Below are 21,473 nucleotides of genomic sequence, written 5' to 3' on the forward strand. Positions count from 1 at the left end.
ATGTACAAAAATTGAGTTGGTCAAGCCATCACTACATCGCCAGACATCTAAGTTTGTATCTTAATGTTGTTAAATTAGATCCAGAGAAAGATGAGCTTACTATCCTAATGCATTTTACTGAGAAATATTCATTTTATTATTCAGGATGCAGTGCAAGGTTTCCTTTGGGAAAATGGTTAGCCAACAATCCATCCATTTGTCATCTATTTTACTCAAAAACAGAAGATGGAATCTCTTGAGATCTTGCGTTAACTGCAGCAAGACCAATTACTGCTCAACATTTTCATCAAGGAACTGATCAAACCTTTAAAAAGGAAGTTTGCTCAGATTTCCATATCCATTTTTCAGAGATGGCTCTGATATCCAGTATAAAACTTTCAAAAACTGTCTTCATTTGTGTACGGCCAGTTCATAGACAGATTCTAATACCTTTAGATGTGTTTTGCTTCTGTACTGAGAACATTAACAATATTAAATTGTCTTTCAGCAGCTAAGAATAAATTGAACAAAATAGAGGGCCACAAGAAGACGGGTTTGAATATGGGCATACTTTAGCAGGAGCTAGAGAAAAATCTCAACTTTTACCAGCCGATGAAACAGTTCAGGTCATCAGAATTTAGAATGATCCATCATCTTTTGTGGCAACATTAAGTTTGAGTAGTGAATGAGAGTAACAGTATTATGGAGAGGATAGTTGCTACTCACCATACAGCAGAGATGCCAAATCCAGATAGGTACAACAAAAACACTTTTTTGTTGTTGTTACTTCCTGTGTGTCAGCATATCCACTTTATGGTGAGGAGCAACTATCCTTTTCATAATATTGTTACGTTCTATCATGGATTTTCCGTTGGTAGTGAAGGAGATATTAACATCGGATCTCCAAGCAGGACAACATACTAAATGCATTTATGAAAAAGAGTGGTGGATTGGAATCCTTTGTTAGACTTCCTCAGCAGAAGGATGGTTTATGCATCCACGTGGCCCAGCAAATTCATTGTATTCGCCATAAGGAAGTGGCAAGTGCTGAGTTCTAAAACAACCCAATATTGCAGTTATTCCAGCTCCATCAGTGATATCATCTTGCTTTCAGTATAGTTTTCCTTGTGATATTCAACAGCAGATTAATTAAATCTTTAAAGGATTCAAGCAGCTTGTAGTAAACATAAGCTTAAGATCTGAAAAGAAATATTTTTTAGCTTTGGCCTGGGACACTGTAAGAACTGGCTCATCAGATTTGGGACCCTGTGGAAACAGACCCAATCAGGCATCATATTTTTTGGTATTGAAACCCACCCAAGGTACCTGTTGCATAGCTTAGGGCATGGACTGTATGGAGACGGAGGTGCTGGTTTTCTCTCTTTAAAAGAATTTAGTAGTGGTTAAGCCATCATTGACTATATCTACACATTTATAGAAACACGTTTACAACAGTGTACTTATGTTCCACATAAACAGCAAACACAAAATATGCTATTCTGTAGACTGGAATTAAATTTGTACATCAGTGGCATCCCAAAAGAAAAACTGCCATTGAAAATTTTCATTAAGATGAATCCTTTCAAAAAAAAAGAAAAGGAAAAGAAAAGAGGGAGAGTCAGACTGCTGTGAAGTTTTCCAAACTTTACACAATGCTACAAGGATGTAACAATAGAAGGCAGTTTGTAGAATGTGTGTTGCAACTGTTTGGCAACAATTTTATTGCTGCGATCCCTCAGTGATGCATGGTTAAATTTTGAAGTTTATAACTACTTATGACAGCAGAAAAACTGGCTGAAATATGTCATTACAAAACTTTAAAGGTGCCCTTCTTTTTTTGTCTTTTTTCAAGTTGTTCTGGCTCAAGCTCACTTTCTGTTCATCAGGATTTTTGATATTACATTCCCCTGAGAGTATTAAACAATCGTAAAACAAAATAAAAATGTTAAATTTAATTTAAGTATCAGCAGAATATGGGCACAAACCTACTTGTTTAGATGGTTTGGAACATGATCTTTTAAATGAAAATTGTTTAAAAGAGTTGGCAGAAATTTTTTGTTAAACTGGGTTAAAATATCCATTTTTTTGTAAGTCATAACACACAAAGTTTCAGATTTATCATTCACTTATTTTCAGAGCTAAAGAAAACTAAACTCACCATATTTTTTCAAACAGCCATTTTTCTGACCAACTTTGCTTCGAATTATCCACATGAAAATTCCTTATGAAATCTTTTTTTATTTCTTTGGAGACAATATTGCCGAGGTAGTGTCTCAAGGTTTCTTAAAGTTATTGAATGCTGCTTTACGGTGTCAGTTAAATGGCTGTATCTCCACAAGTATTTTACTGGTAATTGTGAAACTAGTCCAGTGTTTATTGGGAAAACGTGTGTGTTCACACAGAATTTTGTTAAAATACATGATGATCATGACCACTTGGCATGGAATTACCCAAGTAGTTTTTGTAATAGGTAAATTTGGAAGTCATGTATTTCATTAATTTATGTGTCATTAATATCCTGTAATAATTCAGGTTGATTTTTTAGTCTCTTATAACCACAATAGCGGCCAGTCACTAAGTGCTGCTGTTATTTAAATTGCAAATTGTTTGTTTAAAATGTGGCTGTAATTATGGCTTGTCAACAAACTTTGTTCTAGTTACTAAATGCAAGAATATGTGTTGAATATCATGGTACTGTATAGCTATCACAGATGTTAATCATATTTACCTGATTATAAGACAATTTTTTTTTTTCCAAAATTCACTATTCAGAAAATACAGGGTTATCTTATATTCCCAGATTAAACTATTGCCGATGTTAACATTTTTACATTATTTATATAGATTATATAGGGGTTGTCTTACATTCACAGATGAATCTTTGGCTATTGAGGTCACATGGAGATTTATTTTGAAGAATACGGAAGGGCAGGGTCATTTGAACGGCTCAAGATTTCCCGAAACGCCGGAATGCTTGATACAGTATTGACGTTGTTCAAACAGTTGGGTGAAATTTGAATCATGCGGCACTAGTGCAAGGGATGTATGAAAAACTATGAATTAGCCACTACAACAGTCTCTTTCTCTGCTTAAAATTTGACAGTTTTGTGAAACACAGCAGAAAATAGCACAAAATCCTATCATCTTACAAACACTTGTTGCATTTGAACAGGTTTGCAATGAAAGTTCCATACATGTATTGATACTGTGTGCAAACATTAATGCTGTTTCATTTTTTTAAAGTAAAGGTAACATTTAAAAGCAGAAATGTTGACTTTCAAGAAATGTTATTAGTTTCTGAACCCAGATCAACACTTTACTTGATTATGGGGGACTGTAATGATTTACTAAGTGGGTTGCAAAGGAGAATTTCGGACACTGTTCACATATTAGAATACTGAGTAAAAGCGTTACCAGATTTTAATCAGCTCTAAAACATTGTGGTGACATTATGAAGATACAAGAAGGAAAATTAATTCATAATGAAATAAATCATATGAAACTGACTGTCATCGTTGTCACAAGAATAAACTACAGTGGCAAGACCTGTCTTGCCGATAGTATAAACAGACATCAGTAGATCATGGGACGAGTGAAAGTTTGAAAATGGTCTGAATCGTGATTGCGATCTTTAATTTATGTATTAGTTGCTGTTGTTATATATGACTTGTACGCTAAAAGATATTGCAGTTCATGTTTCAGATTTGCTCAAACACAAAACTACAGAAGGGTTGAAGTGGAACATAGATACCAGCTTGACTAAGACCTAGATGAGTGCAGGGAGGTGGGTAGTGAGTTGAAAGCAAATTATCTCGTGTTTTCAACCATGGGAATCCATCCCGTGTACTTTGGCTTTTTAGCAACAACTACCATGTTCAAACTGCACTTTGCCAGAATCAGTTTGTAGTCGAATTGAATTAACTTTAAAATTGGACAAGTAATCAACAGCAGCATTAATTTCTGCAGGAGGCGGTAAAAGTCTAGGCAGGGGCCAGTGGCGTGCGTACGTGTTTCATGCTGCAAAGTTGTCGACACTCACAGCTACATATGACGGTAAAAGGAAGGCTCCTGGGCCTGTGCAGCCAATGAGAAGAGTGGCAGGTTTGAAAACAAGGGACACACTAACATCCCCATGTCACCATGGAAGGGAAATCCGATCTGTAATCAATTAAAACGGCTGTGTTCTCAGGTCCCTCGGTAACCACAACCTCAGAACTCACAACATATTTGGAAGAACGGCCAAATATTTGCCAAAATAAATTTCACACCTACACTCTTAGCATCATGATGATTAAAAATAGTGATAAAACGGACGTCAGGGTAGGTAAGTGAAAAATGTAGAAAAGAAAATGGTCCTCAAATTAATGTTAATTACTTCTTTTCATTTAGTGTATTTCTCCTTGTTTTATCAAAATTTAAGCAATCAATAAATTGCAGAAATTTATATAGGTATTATGTTAACCGTTTTGGCAGCTATTTTATGGCAATAAAACTGTTTTAATTTCATTAATCAGAAGATATTGAAAATAAATTTTTCTCTAGGAGCGTCATGAAAATAAGCGAGTCATCTTGTAATTAGGGCCTTCTAATACTCGAGCAAATACAGTATGTTACAAGTTTTTTATTTTGACCATTATTTGCATGTGGAAGCCTTCAACGAACTTGATACCCAGCAAAGTTTAATGCAGTGTTCGTTATATGATTGGATTTGTTATTGAATTGACCAGTACCCTGTCTGATATGTTATACTCATACCCTTCATCAACAAGACAAAAGCACAGAGGCGTAGTCCGTGTCCTCTGTATAATGGCCTACTACCATCCAGAGGTGCAATTGGCATATGAGGGCTCCTAATTCAAGGAACCAGATACATATCAACAATTGCAAGCCTGTGACAGAAGAGGCTACCCTCATTGTTCATCATAATCAAGAGGATGTGGCCACATGACCTCGACACGGGGACCTGCCAGCACTGCCATAATGAAGATTAGTGACACAATCTAGATTCAGTGTGCAGTAGTTGGCTCCAGTGAGAGCTTCTGAATCAGTGGGTCAATATGTCTCCAGGAGATTGCATGCTGTGGGTCACCAGTTCAAACCCAACCACCAGCAATCATTTGTTATATAATATTTATCATTTCTGGAAAGTTATCAGAATTTCTTATATGTGTAATATTTGTGTGTTTGTGGAATTGGAATTTCAGTGCATAGAGGCATCTGTTTGTAGTGAATGCGTTTCCCTGATTTTGTCATTTAAAAAAGCTTCTTCAGTACTTCTTTACTATTTTTATATCATTTTGTCAGTAATTTTGCTAAATTTTATTTTCACTTTTCAGCACTAAAGGCTAAAGCAAAAATCATTGATATAGGCAATCAAACATCTTTTATTGTTACATAAATTTAAAAAGCATGAAAATTATACATCTGATGAAAACACACAAATCAAGGCATGAATGTGGGGAAAACCTTTATCTTGCCACTTTAATAAGTAGGGCCTAGCCTAAGTCCATAATCTCAAAGACAGTCTAAGAAAGCCAGGGATATCATGACTTCCATATTACTGAGAGCCAGAGCTGTTCTGCTGTCATCAATTATATTACAATATATTGAAAATTACCTCTCATTATCAACATTACTGATGGATCCACAAAGCCTTTATTGCAGCAAAATGTCCATATTCTGATTTCAGGGAAAGAACAAGAACAATAAACTATCATGTCAACATTTTTACCTCTTCTGTAAGAACTAGCAACTAAATCCCTGAACATTATTTGTGGTGCAAGACATTCTGATGCTGAAAGTTCTTGTAGAATGGAAATTTGCTTCATTAACCAAGAGATTTCAACACTGGCTAAATCACCTTTTATGTTTCTTGGGTCAAACAATTTACTGATAGAAGAAATGAGAGCCTTTCCTGTGTCTCACTCCATTAAGTGGTTCAGTTTTATCAGACTTGCTCTATCTACAGATTGGAACAGGGATGTTAAATAAACTTGCATTTGCTTTGGCAATTTATGAAGTTAACCCAAGGTAGTCTTGGGAGGGGAAAAAAAGCAATCTCTAGTAATGTAAATCTCTTTGAAAGGTCACTAAACTTAGCTCATAGAACATGAATATGGTATCTTGGAGGAGTACTCTTAATGTCAATAGCCAGTTGCAACAGTTTTGAACAATGCTCAATAAGAAAAATAGCTAGGCATTCAATTTTTTACTTCACTAGAGGTCAAGGCTTTAAAATAGTTTACAGCAACACTCTCATCTTCCAACAGTTTCAATGAATTATACTGTATTATTGAGATATTCTCCAATGTACTCAACACTTCTAAACCATGAGATCCACCTGGTGATGACAGGAATAGGGAAAATTTTAGCTTTTGTGGGTTCAGCTTCATATTTCTGAATTAAGAATTGACTGTATGCATGCACTCTCTTTCGGATGTTAAGGAAGATATGTTTTGCCTGCACAACACAATGATTCAAACCATTGAGTACCATAACCAACACACACTGCCCACCAGATTTAAATTATAAGTGCAGCACTGTTTGTAGAAATCCTTCTGAAACTAAAATCGTAGTTGCATTTATATGCTTGCCCATGTAACAGGTTGAATCCAGAGTTATAAAAACTACATTTCATTCCAAATTTTTGAAGTACGCTCGCCATTGCTTGTGAACATTTTGTAGCTTTTGCATTTGCAATAACTTTCACTACCCTAACAAACAGCTTCTGAACTATACCATTGGCACTACTAAGTACTTTGTTCAGAACCATGAACACACACTGTCATCTTCTGTACGTCATTTTATTACAAAGAAATGAAATGCACTCATCTTTCAGTTTCTTTTAACCTTTCCTCCTTCTACTCCTCTTTAAAGATTCAAGTTACAGAACTGCTCTGCAGTCTTCCAGCTGAGAACAAGTCTCCAGCATCTTAAAAATGTCAGTAGACCTGATATTAGAGTACTATTTAAAACCATGTAAGGAATTAAATTATTAGTCTTCTTGTATTTGAAATGAATTAGGGATCCAGCATTCATTACCAATACGTAAGTATCATGGAATGAGAAAAAGAGCATAACAACATGATTATTAAATTTTCATGGGGTACTGATAACAATTTTAAAAAGCTCCTGTTGGTATTTGATCTTAATTTGTGCCACATGTGTTGTACCTGTGTTTGCATTTGTGTATAATTGTTTTCAGTTCACTAAAATTCATCAGAATAATAACTAACATACTGAATACGGAAACTGTATTCAATTCGATTCCAGTTCCTATGTAAATGGAGTAAATGGAGTAAACAATATTGTGAGAAAATTTGGTTTGATTACAGGACTTCTAATTGCCAACATAGTGGTCGCATTGCATGACAGTTGGCAGCACCGAAAAGTCCGATCTTTCCTGATTCACAAGAACTGTCTCAGTCTTGCTATAAAAGTAAGAATAGTTTTTGAAGTGGGACGGTGGGTTCAAGGCAAGCATGAACAAATTCTCTTTCCTCCCAGCTACATTTTGTTACACAAAACCGCACCTGTCAATTTTAATACCACTAAGAAAATTGCTAAACCCCCGCTCCGCAATCGAACTTGCACGAATATTAATTAAACTCATATTTCTTCCCCCTAAATAATGTGTAATATTACACAGTGCTCATCCTCTCTCTCTCAGCTTTGGATTATCAGCCTTTTCCAGTGGAATATTAGCCTTGATAAAAGCTTGAGTTGTTGATAAAATGAATTCTTATTCGTCAGTTTTCACTTCTTTTGCTGCTGCATGGATGTGTGTGTGAGTAAGTTGTATTTCAACACATACTGTCATTAGCACATTCTCCTTGTCCACTTATGGGAAGAACTGTTCGTTAATATACATTCTGGCGTGTGTGTGTGTGTATGTGTGTGTGTGTGTGTGTGTGTGTGTGTGTGTGTGTGTGTGTGTTTTCCTTTGTCTCTGACATTTCTACCATCTTCCTTTTATCTCTCGTTATGGCTATGTATACATATGATCCTTTCTTTTGTGCACATTTATGTCAATGTTCCTTTCAACATTGTCTCCCATATACAATTAATTTTAAAAATCAGTACTTCCATTTTTGATGCTCACATATTAATATTATGATAATTAAAAGAAACAGATTCATTATCATTATGAATGTCAATATTGCTATTACTTTCTCTATGCAAAAATTGTGTGTATTTCACTCCAACCCATTAGCTTTCTCCTTCTAGGAGTACCCTAAAACAAATAGTTTCTGCTTAGTAAGGGAAGTCTGAAGTTGTAGTTATTCAAAATGACAAAAATTAAAAATTAGCAACTTACTTCAAATTTTCTGGTAATAGCAGGAAGTGACCACACAGTTATTCTCACAGAAAAGTAAGCAAAATAACGACACCAATATATGTTGTTTACAGGCTTCGTTACCGTGATATGTTGACTGTCACTGTTGACAATCTCATTGACTTAATGTTGTCACATTGTAGCTTCCCAGCATAAATATTTTAACTGCAAATGAAGCATGTAAACATGAATACCCCAGGAATTCAATTTCACATAATGTTGTTACTTTTGTGCGTTGTTTCTACCGTAGCACCTGATTGGTGCACAAAGCATAGGCTGGTAGCTCTTAAATGTTTGATGTTCTGGTATTGGAGACTTGTGTTCAGATATTAATATTATGGGATTTCAGTGCTGAGTGTTATACTTCATTCATGACCATGCTTTTGGATTTGGACTTAATTATGATTGACAAGGACTTAATTATGATTGACAATATTTATATACTTGCTGTGGAAAATGGCTGTACCAGCAATCTTGAATATTTGTAGTTTTTCTTTGTGACAGTGGCCTGAAACTTATAATAAAATGAATCCTTGTTAAATTTCACCATTTATCAGCTGAACACAGTTTTTAACAGACTTGTGAGGTGTTACCCCCTCTTTTAAATTGCAGTCTCTTTCGCAGTTTAGCAATGGTAACAAGTGCATTTAGTCTACATATTTTTCAAGTATGTTATCCAGTTTGTGGATTATCTATATATGGTTGGGCATTTTTTTGGAAAAAAAAGAAACGTGAAGTATTCTGTTAAAGTTATAAAGAATATTTTCATTTAGCGTACACTAGGAGTATTATGCATGGAACTCATGTTTTACCTCCAGAAGATGCTGCAACTCCCAGTCCCATTGTGGGAAATTTGTGAAGTATTTTAATTGTTGTTTCCAATTATATCTTGTACATTCTGTGATCTACCCTTGCAAAATATTTGTGACCCACTTCAAGCCAAGAGGAAAATAAAAGAAAAAGAAAAAAAAAAGAAATTAGGTTTCTTCTGGGATAGTTTTCTTCAGCATTCTTGCTCTACGCTGATAAGAAATGAAAGCATATTGTTTAACAGTGCCATAAAGAATGCATTGTTGGGTGTATTTTTTAGTTGCCAACAGATGTTAGTAATAGTGGAGCTTCTGTGAATAAAACTTGACAGTAAATGTTAACCTGTATCACATTTCTTGTTGTCGCTGAACCTACAGACAGTATCCACATGCTAGGAAGATGACAAAGCTATAGAAATGTTAGAAAATGCTGAATCTTCAGTAAAACTTTTTTAAGTTTGTGAGATGGGCATACAGACAGGGATAGACTTAAAGGAAAATAAGGAAAATAAAGAAGAAAATGTTAAATTTTGCAAGCGAGGTTGATAACCAAGCCAACCCATGAAAGTGTAAGTGCCTTAAAGCATCAGCTTGAACAAAACTAAATCAGTTACTCAATCCACTTGTGGTTGAGGCAGAAGAGAGAGAAGGGGCATTCCTGTTCCCCGTCAGATGTTAATAAAGAAACGAGGAGAGTTCAGTGAAATTCATGAGATTGAAGGAAAATATGATAGTTCATCAGGATGGCTGACGTGATTTAAATGTCGTCAAGGGATTCAAGAAAGTGCTGTTCAGGATGAGAAATTTAATGCCAACAAAGACAACAGCTGGTGCTTTTTGTAATGAATTCTTCAGTAACATCAAACATAGCCATTTTAACCCGGAACCTAAAGGTTGGTTGGTTGGTTTGGGGAAGGAGACCAGACAGCGTGGTCATCGGTCTCATCGGATTAGGGAAGGATGGGGAAGGAAGTCGGCCGTGCCCTTTCAGAGGAACCATCCCGGCATTAGCCTGGAGTGATTTAGGGAAATCACGGAAAACCTAAATCAGGATGGCCGGACGCGGGATTGAACCGTCGTCCTCCCGAATGCGAGTCCAGTGTCTAACCACTGCGCCACCTCGCTCGGTGAACCTAAAGGACACGCCTACACTAATTTCAACATCTCAAACAGAAGTGCATACTAATATTGGAGTATCCACGTTTTTTTCAGTTATCTGTTTTGGGTTCACATTAACCCAGGTAGTTAGGGGCTTCATGTATCTCTAATGGAGACTTAGTAAAGAGATTATGCAGCATCTTTAAGACACAAATGTATCACCATTTTTGAAGGCACTTTTCAATCTTTTAACATATGTTAAGAATAGAATTTATTATATCCATTTGACTCTACGTGATATTTATCGTCATCTTTTCCCTTCATCCAGAAATTGGCAGAGTTAGTATATTTATGGTACTTCTCCACTTCCCCTATCTGTTCACAATTCTTCGTCTATAACTATTTTGTTCCGATCTAGATTCCTTCTTCTTAAACTGGTCTTTATTCTGTCAAGCAAAGTTTGCTCCAGGTCTCCCTCATGGTGTCAAACTTTGCCTCCGGCATTTGTTTTGGAATTCTTCCAGCTTAAATTCTGTTGACATGTCATAACCATTTTGATGTGTTCTTCTCAATTCTCTCATTCAGCTTATTAGTCCAATTTTGTTCCTTGCATGTTCATTTCCCTAATATACTTTTTAGCAACTTCATTTCACTGTCTTGAATTGTACTCTCCTTTCTTTTTGTCATTGTCATGGTCTGCAATGCGTATGTTGTTGTTGTTGTTGTTGTTGTTGTTGTTGTCTTCAGTCCTGAGACTGGTTTGTCGCGTCCCAAGCGTGGGTTTTGCGAGGGATTGAGCGACACGGTTCGTAAACGGGAATTAGCCGGTTGACCTAATTGAGAGGGAGACTTTTGATCTGGCTAAGATGTTAAATTCCCTGGTGTGAAGGTACAAGGCTAGGATGTTGGTAGAAGTAAACTCGTATGGACGTTATAAAAGTTCTAATTTATTCATAAAGAATACAGATCACCCTAACTGCGTAGTGATTGTACCTACAGAATAGCCAAGCCCATTACAGAGACGGTGACTGACTTCCACCGTTCTGGCTGCCTGATAGAACTTTCCAGCACTTTGCTGCCCACACTAGCACCCTACGTCAGAGTCCCGCGATCGCTGCCTAAATGCTCATCGGCGACTATCTCCAACTGTCTGCCTGCAGCCCGCCCACAGCCCAAGTCGGCTGCTACTCACGCTGACTACCGTCGCTGCCTAAACCCGAGAGAGAGAGAGATCCCCGGAGCGGCGTGCCTCCGAGTTTTGTTAGCTCTTCCCCTTCGACCCCGCCAGCGCTTGGCATGACGTAGCGTCGAGTGCAACTTTTCCTTATTAGGGATTGTTTTAGTATTAACTTCAGTACTTTTCTTCAGAAGCTGGGTGGAGGGGTAGAGGGGCCTCTCCCTATATGGTCACGCACTGCGTCCTGAGCCCTTCATTGGCTCCTCATGACGTAGTGCGGTCCCCACCTAGGGCCCTCTTTCTTTCTCTCTCCGCTCCCAGACTTCTCCCTCTAGCCAAGAGTGTTGGTACTGCAAGTTATTGTTTATTAAGGGACCTGCCCAGAGCGCCCTGTTTATCTTAATAGCTGAGTCTGCTTCCTTGCTTATCACGCGCAGCTGCCTGGCCGCTTGGACCGCCGCCTCAGCTATCTGGCTGCGTCGTTATCTTTTGTGACCCCTCTGACACGCCTGGCGTCCCCTGTTAACTCTATCTCCCCGTATGATTTCTGGTGTATCGTCTGAGAACAACTGCATTTAGACTTGGCTTTTCTGCGGTTACAACACCATGCTACTCTATCCTGTGCAAGTTTCTTCATCTCCCAGTACTTACTGCAGCCTACATCCTTCTGAATCTGCTTAGTGTATTCATATGTTGGTCTCCCTCTATGATTTTTACCCTCCACACTGCCGTCCAGTACTAAATTGTTGATCCCTTGATGCCTCAGAACATGTCCTACCAACCAATCCCTTCTTCTAGTCAAGTTGTGCCACAAACTCCTCTTCTCCCCAATTCTCTTCACTACCTCCTCATTGTCAGCATACTGTACGTATCATGCTTTCAGCATGCTGGATCCATCTAACTTCAGATGGTAGCACTATGTAAGGGCCCCTTGCCAGGGTAACAATTGAAGACAGTCAACAATTTTAAAAGTGGAAGAGAATACAATAGGTGCAACAGTGGAAAAAGTGAAAGAACTGTCTTCATATTATATTACCAGTAGTGCCTGTACTCCAGAGGAATGGCAACAAAAGGTATCTGTTCTCCTCATTAGGAGCAGCCTAAACCTATGCTGGCAATGGATCATAAAATGCCTTTGCTAATGGCAACGTCATTGTAATAATAGCCTATAAAATTAATGTACTTCAAAACAAGCCTTGGGAAAGTTCAGGGTGTAAGTCCCTTATGTAATTGTGTGACTAATAACTGCAGGGAGGAATTCTAAGACTGCCATCTGTATCCAACTTAAAATTGTTCAGTGGGACGTCTAAAGATAACTTAAAAAAGAATCTATTTTAAACCTGTTCATGATTCTGTGATGGATATTATAGTCAGCGGAACATTAAACATCAAATCTTGCTATTTTGACTTATATCTGAAATGAAATCTTTCATACATGTAAAATTGCAAAGATGATTAATGGGTGAACGGTACTTGCCCTCTTGGGGTGACATTCCAGAACTGCCAGTTGAAACATTTAAAAGTGAAACGGCTATTCCTACTTTCTTAAACGGCGGCAGTTCCCTTAACCTGTTGGAGAATGGTCCATCTCATCGTGGGTTCTGAGTGACCAGCCTCTCCCTTGAAGCCTTTCCCAACCAATCCCTCTTTCCTTTCTGAGGAAGGAACTAATAGCTCTAAAGGCTAGGAAGAGATTCTTCACTTTTAAATGTGTACTGGTAGTGCTGGAACTTTGCCACTAGAAGATAACTGGCAACTAAACTGTCTCTTTGTACTTTTTTTCCAAATGAATTTTTCTTTTGATACAGTTACTTGTTTTTTCATGCATGTGAGCACCCTCTCGTCTCTCCCCCCCCCCCCCCCTTCCTCCTCTCCTCTGAACTTCCTCTCTTTCTGTACCTACCCCTTCTTCCTGGCTATCTTTATCTCTCAGCATTAAGCCAAACATGACCTTCTTTTTCCTGTCTTTCTTGGGGAGTTGAACTGCACTTAATTTCACGACGTCCCTTTTAAACTTTCTTCCAGGCTGGAGAGACTCGTATTTGGAGACCCATCTGAAGTGATAGAGAATGTCAACCGATGGGAATCTGATGATGTATCTCGTGTATTAGAACAGGGTTCTGATCCTGAAGACTCTGGTGTTGATGAAGGGGATGATAGCCCAGACTCTGACAGCTCTCCAGCATCTGATACTCTCGCCTCACCTGAGAGACAACCTGCCTGGAATGATGATGAGGATAATGAGATATGGTAAGTACTACCATCAAATGACACAGAAATGTATTCTGCTAAACCAGTGACCATCAGTGCACTTTGTGCTGTTCAGTTCATGTTGTTGTTATGTAAGTGGATTGTTAGAGCATCTGTTTGGAATAATTTCATGTTTCTTGTTGTAACAGAGTAATATTCTGAATCAAGTAAACACTACACATTCAGTTTATTTATTGACCTTGAATCATTTCTGCTTACTTTGTATAAATTACACTCTCTTCTTACATACATTTTATTTGTTTCATTTCCATACACATTTGTATGGAAGTAGCTTTTAAGTCTTACTGAATGATGCAATGACCTTCGTTGTACATCATCATGTATATTTTTTTTATAGTGTCAAAGAAGCATTGGCAAGCCAAGGACGAAGGTTGGCAATACCAAGCACATCCTCAGATGAGTACACCCATGCTCTCAAACGAAAATTTGAATCAGTTATGGGTGTTCCTAAGTGGGCAGAACTGGGGAGATCAAATAAAATAAATGATACAGATGATGAATCAGATAATGAATTACTGCAGGTATTAAAATTATTGCATCTTTTAAAAAATATTATCTTTCAGTCCATACATACAACCATTTGACCATCTGCCTCTTATTTCTTATTCTCCCATTCTCCCATTCTCCCTTTATCCTTGTCTTTATTTGGACTTTGTGGAATTTTTCCTTTTTTAATTCAAATAAATTTACTTAATTTTCATTGCAGCATTGTGGGAACTTCCTTGCCAAAAAGTCATCTATATTACACCGGGGAACAATAGAACTGAAGCGACTGAAAGACCTAAATAGAGACACTTACAGTGAGGGGCCTGTAATTAAATCTGTGCAGTTCCATCCGTCAGCAACTGTAGCTTTAGTTGCTGGTCTGTCTGGCGTTGCATCCCTTTTCCAGGTATGCCCATTTGTAGGTATGCTTGAAGAGTGGTTTTAAGAGATCAAGCACACAACTTCATTATTGTAAGAGCATTGATAAGACAGTTTAATGTTTATTTCCTTAATTTCCAATTGATTTACTGTCAACATTGATATTTGTCGAGTGTCTGTTAATGAAACATGGTAGCACTGAAAATGAAATAGATGCTAGTTGATTTGAACATTTCTCTAATATTCTGAATAAATATAAAAAATTACAAAAATGTCATCAGACATATGAGAATATAAGTAAAATTACACTGACCTTTACATGTTAAGGAATAAGCAGGAATTGGAAAATAGAGTGAAATAACTAATTATGGTACAACCATATGCACATACATGAATCTGCATGGGTTGTATGCTGTGGTACAATGAAACAAATTTCAGTGAAAGTATTGTTTTATTAATTTTAATTCCAAAACAAAACAATAAAAAAGGTTTTGAAGGACCTACCAGAAGAATTTGTCCACCAAATCTACGAAATGGTAGAATTGATGTACATACATAACCTTCTTGTGATGTTTCATCATTTGCTGTGTGGGACTGCTAAATACAACCTTCAGACTATTAGATTGTGTAGTATCCCATTGTGGGTTATGCATACACAAGCAGAGAAAAGCGCCAAGGTACCCAAGAACAATAACACTTTATTACTACACTACTGGTCATTAAGATTGCTACACCAAAAAAAAAAGACGTGCTACAGACACGAAATTGAACCCACTGGAAGAAGATGCTGTGATGTGCAAATGATTAGCTTTTTAGAGCATTCACACAAGGTTGGCGCTGGTGGCGACACCTAAAACGTGCTGACATGAGGAAAGTTTCCAGCCGATCTCTCATACACAAACAGCAGTTGACCGACGTTGCCTGATGAAACGTTGTTGTGATGTCTTGTTTAAGGAGGAGAAATGCATACCATCAAGTTTCTGACTTTGATAAAGGTTGGATTGTAGCCTATCGCGATTGCAGTTTATCGTATCGCGATGTTGCTGCTCGTGTTGGTCAAGATCCAATGACTGTTAACAGAATATGGAATTGGTGGGTTCAGGAGGGTAATATGGAATGACATGCTGGGTCCCAACGGCCTCGTATCACTAGCAGTCGAGATGACAGGCATCTTATCCGCATGGCTGTAACAAATTGTGCAGCCACGATCCCTGAGTCAACAGAGGGGGACGTTTGCAAGACAACAACCATCTGCATGAACAGTTCGATGACGTTTGCAACAGCATGGACTATCAGCTTGAAGACCATGGCTGCGGTTACCTTTGATGCTGCATCACAGACAGGAGTGCTTGCGATGGTGTACTCAATGATGATCCTGGGTGCACGAATGGCAAATCGTCATTTTTTCGAATGAATCCAGGTTCTGTTTACGGCATCATGATGGTCGCATCAGTGTTTGGGGACATCAGGGTGAACGCACATTGGAAGTGTGTATTCGTCATCACCATACTGCCATATCACCCAACGTGATGATATGAGGTGCCATTGGTTACATGTCTCAGTCACTTCTTGTTCACATTGACAGCAGTTTGAAAAGTGGATGTTACATTTCAGATGTGTTAAGACCCGTGGCTCTACCCTTCATTCGATCCCTGCGAAACCTTACATTTCAGCATGATATTGCATGATCGCATGTTGCAGGTCCTGTACGGGCCTTTCTGGATACAGAAAATGTTCGACTGCTGCTCTGGCCAGCGCATTCTCCAGATCTCTCATCAATTGAAAACGTCTGGTCACTGGTGGCCGAGCAACTTGCTCTTCACAATACGCCATTCACTACTCTTGATGAACTGTGGTACCGTGTTGACGCTGCACGGGCAACTGTACCTGTACATGCCATCCAAACTGTGTTTGACTCAATGCCTAGGCTTATCAAGGCCGTTATTATGGCCAGAGGTGGTTGTTCTGGGTACTGATTTCTCAGGATCTATGCACCTAAATTGCGTGAAAATGTAATCACGTCCGTTCTAGTGTAATATATTTGTCCAATGAATAACTGTTTTATCATCTGCATTTCTTCTTGGTGTAGCAATTTTATTGGCCAGTAGTGTGTATAGAAAGCACACTGAAACACCTTCATAGTCAAAACAACATACAGATTTTCCTGATCTGATGAAGATTTGTCACAAACACTGCAACAGTTTTTGAATTTACAGAGTACATTGTCAGTCTCTACTGAGAAATAGTGCCACAGGAAGAGTCTTTATACACGGCACTGGTGAGGTCCCTAGTTTTACTGATGAGCACTGTGCTCTGATGAGTAGGTTGGCTGCACTTCCGATGTTGAGTTGAGACATTGAGGTATGACTGTTGAGCTGTTGGGCAGCTTGCTATAAAGGGCCGCCCAGGCGAAGCAATATTGGGAAGTTAGTCTGGTGTCGCATAGCTCACAGACACAAGTTAGTGCTGGATGTACCTAGTGGATTTGGTACCCTCATAATGCAGCAGGTGTCTCAAACAAGATGAGCTGCATCAACTTGCAGATATTTTGACTGGGTTTCAACCCACAGCGCTCTGTTGTGTAGCATGTGACTGATCATAAGGCACCAGCTCGATGCTACATTCCTCTTCCTTTTGGAGAAAATAGCAGAGACATCTTGCTGCGTAGACAGTGGCTGTGCCATAGTCTACAGCCGAGGATATGGGAGATTGTCCCCTATCCAGCTGTTAAAAATGTTCTCTTTATTCCACATTTTAAGCAGAATAAAATATTGAAATGTGAGTAATTATTTTTATGACGAGTTGAAGAAGAAAAATATTTTCAACGGTGGAAAGTACTGTGATAGTTGGGGAACTATAATGATATGAAGCTTCTGATGAAACATTTTTAAATAGCTTTTTAAATGAATTAGAATGTTTAATGTAATTTAGTTGTCTTGAAATTGCAGATACTTAACGATTTGTTACCAATGAAACTTGCTTTTAATTTTGGTTCAGGTTGATGGCCATAACAATACAAAACTACAGTCAGTTCAGTTTGAGCGGTTTCCAATCCGCTGTTCTCATTTTACAATGGATGGAGAAAAATTTATTGTTGGTTCTCAGCATCATAGTCATTATTACAAGTATGACATGATAGCTGGAAAGAGTATGTGTGTCAACTTGTCGCAAGGAGGTGATATTACAAATATGAAGGTAAATTTTTAATTTATTTGAACATAGTAATTATGATTGTAGTAAAGCTATCCAAAAGGCAATTAAATATCAAAAGAAATTAATTTAATACTTATGCGAAACTCTGAATTAGCTATTGTGTTGGTATGATGTGGTAGAGCTTTCTGTAGTAAATGTTGCTTAAGAGATGAATTTGTATAAATTCTAGGATACAAGGAGACAGTAAAAAAGGTTTTATGATAGTAGTACAACAATAACAGAATGTGGATCAGGGACATTTAAATCTTGTACAATGACTTTGGTCAATGTTTTTTTACGCTGCAGTTGATAAGAAATACTGAGTGCTTCATGGGTCACTGTTATCTTTCAACCCTCTACTAATAATTTGTGGAGAATTTGTCAAATTATGAAATATTTGCCAACTTTCATGAAGTACTGTTTAATTTTTTGCTGGTGTATTGTGAAATTTGATTCCCAAGAGACATCTGAAATAGGCTATGTTTTGCCAACTTCACAATAGTTTTACTGAAATGATGCAAAATCTATCACATCAAATTTTAGACAATCAGTATCTTCCAAAAATTTGTCAAGTAAGTGAATTGGATTGGATGTGCTCAGCAGTGCATGAAGAGTTGTTAGGAAAATTTGTACAGTGTATGGCTGTAACATTTTTAATCACACCAACTTTATAGCAATTTTAGTCAGGAAGATTGAGTCAAGTATTGGTGAAAGTGATGCGTATTAAATTTAAATTGTTTTCTTTTTCACAAATGTCTTGTTTGACCGAAACTGCTCTAGTTTTTAGAAACAAAATTTTCTTGTTATCTGTACATTAGTGGAAATTAAAGCACCTGACTATTGGATTTAATCATAAGCAACATTACAGCGTATAGTACTTCATGCTAACTATCTGACTGTAGGAGTGTTACAGTACTCCTACTGCAGCTGATTTAATAGTCAAGCTTTGCCCACTAAAAATAACAAAATTATATAAAAATCACAAAATCTTATCTTATGTAACCAGCTCTATATACAAAGCTATATTTTTTATTGTTCATCTTAAGCAACCAAATTGAATGGTCTGTGGGGTCTTTAGTGTAACAGTTAGTTGCTGGAGAAAGGTAGGATAGGTGCACAAATTCCTGCTTGCTTGCCACAAATTTTCTGTGTGCAACCCCACAATAGTGTGTTTCCAACCTATTTTTTATCTGTTGAGTTTTACTTGATTCAGTGTTGTCCAACCTGCAATGACATTGATACAAAGTTTCTTCTGCACTCTGTGTATCCAACGATCCCACATTGATGGACTAAATCAGTGTTACAGAACAAGTGATTTACAATTGATGGGGTGCATTCATGTTGTGTAAAGTGGCCAAGAGGCAGACAGAAGTTTTAGAAAAGACTACATGTCTGTCTGTTCATCAGGTTATATTTCAGCATACCACCTGTTAGCTTTCTGATTCCAGAATGAGATTTTTCACTCTGCAGCGGAGTGTGCGCTGATATGAAACTTCCTGGCAGGTTAAAACTGTGTGCCCGACCGAGACTCGAACTCGGGACCTTTGCCTTTCGCGGGCAAGTGCTCTACTAACTGAGCTACCGAAGCACGACTCACGCCCGGTACTCACAGCTTTACTTCTGCCAGTACCTCGTCTCCTACCTTCCAAACTTTACAGAAGCTCTCCTGCGAACCTTGCAGAATTAGCACTCTTGAAAAAAGAAAGGATATTGTGGAGACATGGCTTAGCCATGGCAAAGGTCCTGAGTTCGAGTCTCGGTCGGGCACACAGTTTTAATCTGCCAGGAAGTTTCAGCTTTCTGATTATTCATTGTCTCTTTGATTTGCAGTATAGGTTTAAAACAATAAAATAAAATTATTCTGTGGCTATGAACTTGTTCCCTCTTTGCTTCACAACACATGAGCTGCATAGTTCTATAACTATTGAAATAAATCTGTGTTTTTTTATAACAGTCAGAAAGTAATTTTATGCATGTGGGAAGAAAGGAGTGGTCTTGGAATACCAAGCAATGTGGAGTTTTACCAAAAACTGATGGAATGAAACTTTTATCACATAGAAACCACAATCAAATCTAAATCTGTAGGCAGTGAAATACAGTACTTACTTCTGGAAGCACATACATTATTGGCTCCAATGTACAACCAGAACAGAACAGAATAGAACTGAACTCTCTTGGACGGAGAGTGCAGCTATTTTACAAACATAGGCTATTCCAGAATATTTGTATTTATACAGATTAAATATTTCAGAATACACAAAGAAAAGATATACAATAACCTTCCAGACATCACAAACTAAGTAACAAATAATCCCTGGTGGCGGGGTTTGAACTGGCAACCTGCAGCACACTAGACAGTGACTCTAATCACTATATTGCAATGAATACATCACAGCTCACAGAAATACCAAACCACAAGAAGTGCTCCCAGTACATGTGAATATTGTTAGCGATCAACTTTAGACATATTCAGAGTTTGACACAATTGTTAAAAGCTATGTGGCTAATTATACATGCTACCAGGATCTAGATGAAACGAGGAGCAGAAAGCATTGAAATCATCAGGCCTGGTCTTACTGTTTCCTCAAAAGACAGACTGATTGGGATTCACATTGTATTGGTAGCGGCATACATGCATCTTTAATCGATTGAATTAGGAGTTGAATCAACATGTAAACAGTTTAGGCTAGTATGGTTACCATGGTCAGGATAAAAGTTATTGTTGGGTTAGTCATAGTAGATTTGTCTGGGGCCTCAGTTCATTTCTTGAAAAACTTATGCTCATGACTACCGCAGCCACCTGCCTGAACATTGCCCTAGTGACAGAAGGGATGGATTACCTTATGTACTTCCGACACTCTCATACGCTACAACACTTATGTAAAGTATGTGTGACCTGTCAGAGTAGCAGAACTTCTTCCATGTATTGAATGCCAAACAATTATTTTCTTGCAGCCACTCCAATTTCTGTGCTCTGATATGCAGTGAGCTGATGTATTCCAGTGCAGTGGTTACTTCTGAATCTCATAGCAAGGTCGTTGTACAGCATTGGACAAGTGATTTGTTCTATTGTTAACTTTATATCCTCAAATAACACCAGATAGACTAGAGCAGTGGTCAAACTGCAGCCAGTGGATCACATGCAGCCCCAATCAAGTGTTCGTGTGGCTCACAGTTCTCGGCCCTATTTTATGGTACTGTCAAACCTCGATAAAACAATGTTCGTGGGACCATGAAAATGATATTGTTATAGCAGGGTTACTGTTACAACATGGTTTTTTTATTTTAATAGTGAGTACTACAGTACTGTACCTCAAAGGACAGTGTGTACAGTACTGTAGTGCTTTTTTTCGTGAGAAATAACTTTAAAAGACAAATAATGAACTTGTAAATATTGTCTTCTTCACTTTCAGCACAAGTGTTCCACTGGAATGTGGCGATTGACGATGCTGTTTGCTGAGTAGTTTCCTATTATCCTACTGGCCCCATCAGAGGAGAAGGGCGTGCACATATCACATCATTGTCATTCTTACAATCTCCAACAGATAAATTACCCTTCAGTTCTTAGACAGTAGATTTTTTGGTGTATTCTGCAAACACCAAGTGCCTCATCTTCCACTGTCAGCACACAGTGTTCCGAATGGTTCCTATCAGTATCAGGCGGCTGGTGGCCAATTTATTGCTCCCTTACTATTAACTAGACTATTGAGGCCTCCTAACTCACTAATGTATGTAGGTTACTAATTAA

General features: G+C 38.0%; 1 protein-coding gene across 1 annotated transcript in view; it reads left to right on the forward strand.

Moving 5' to 3' along the window:
* Positions 1-21,473, forward strand: part of LOC126365780 (U3 small nucleolar RNA-associated protein 18 homolog) — a 76,980-nt gene that overhangs the window by 34,435 nt on the left and 21,072 nt on the right. The window contains exons 3-6 of the mRNA XM_050008345.1: positions 13,424-13,648; positions 14,007-14,190; positions 14,376-14,561; positions 17,531-17,728. Of these exons, the coding sequence (XP_049864302.1) occupies positions 13,424-13,648; positions 14,007-14,190; positions 14,376-14,561; positions 17,531-17,728 (793 nt within the window). The remainder of the gene's footprint in view (positions 1-13,423; positions 13,649-14,006; positions 14,191-14,375; positions 14,562-17,530; positions 17,729-21,473) is intronic.

This window comes from Schistocerca gregaria, chromosome 1 (genome assembly GCF_023897955.1).
Source record: "Schistocerca gregaria isolate iqSchGreg1 chromosome 1, iqSchGreg1.2, whole genome shotgun sequence".
NCBI lineage: Eukaryota > Metazoa > Arthropoda > Insecta > Orthoptera > Acrididae > Schistocerca > Schistocerca gregaria.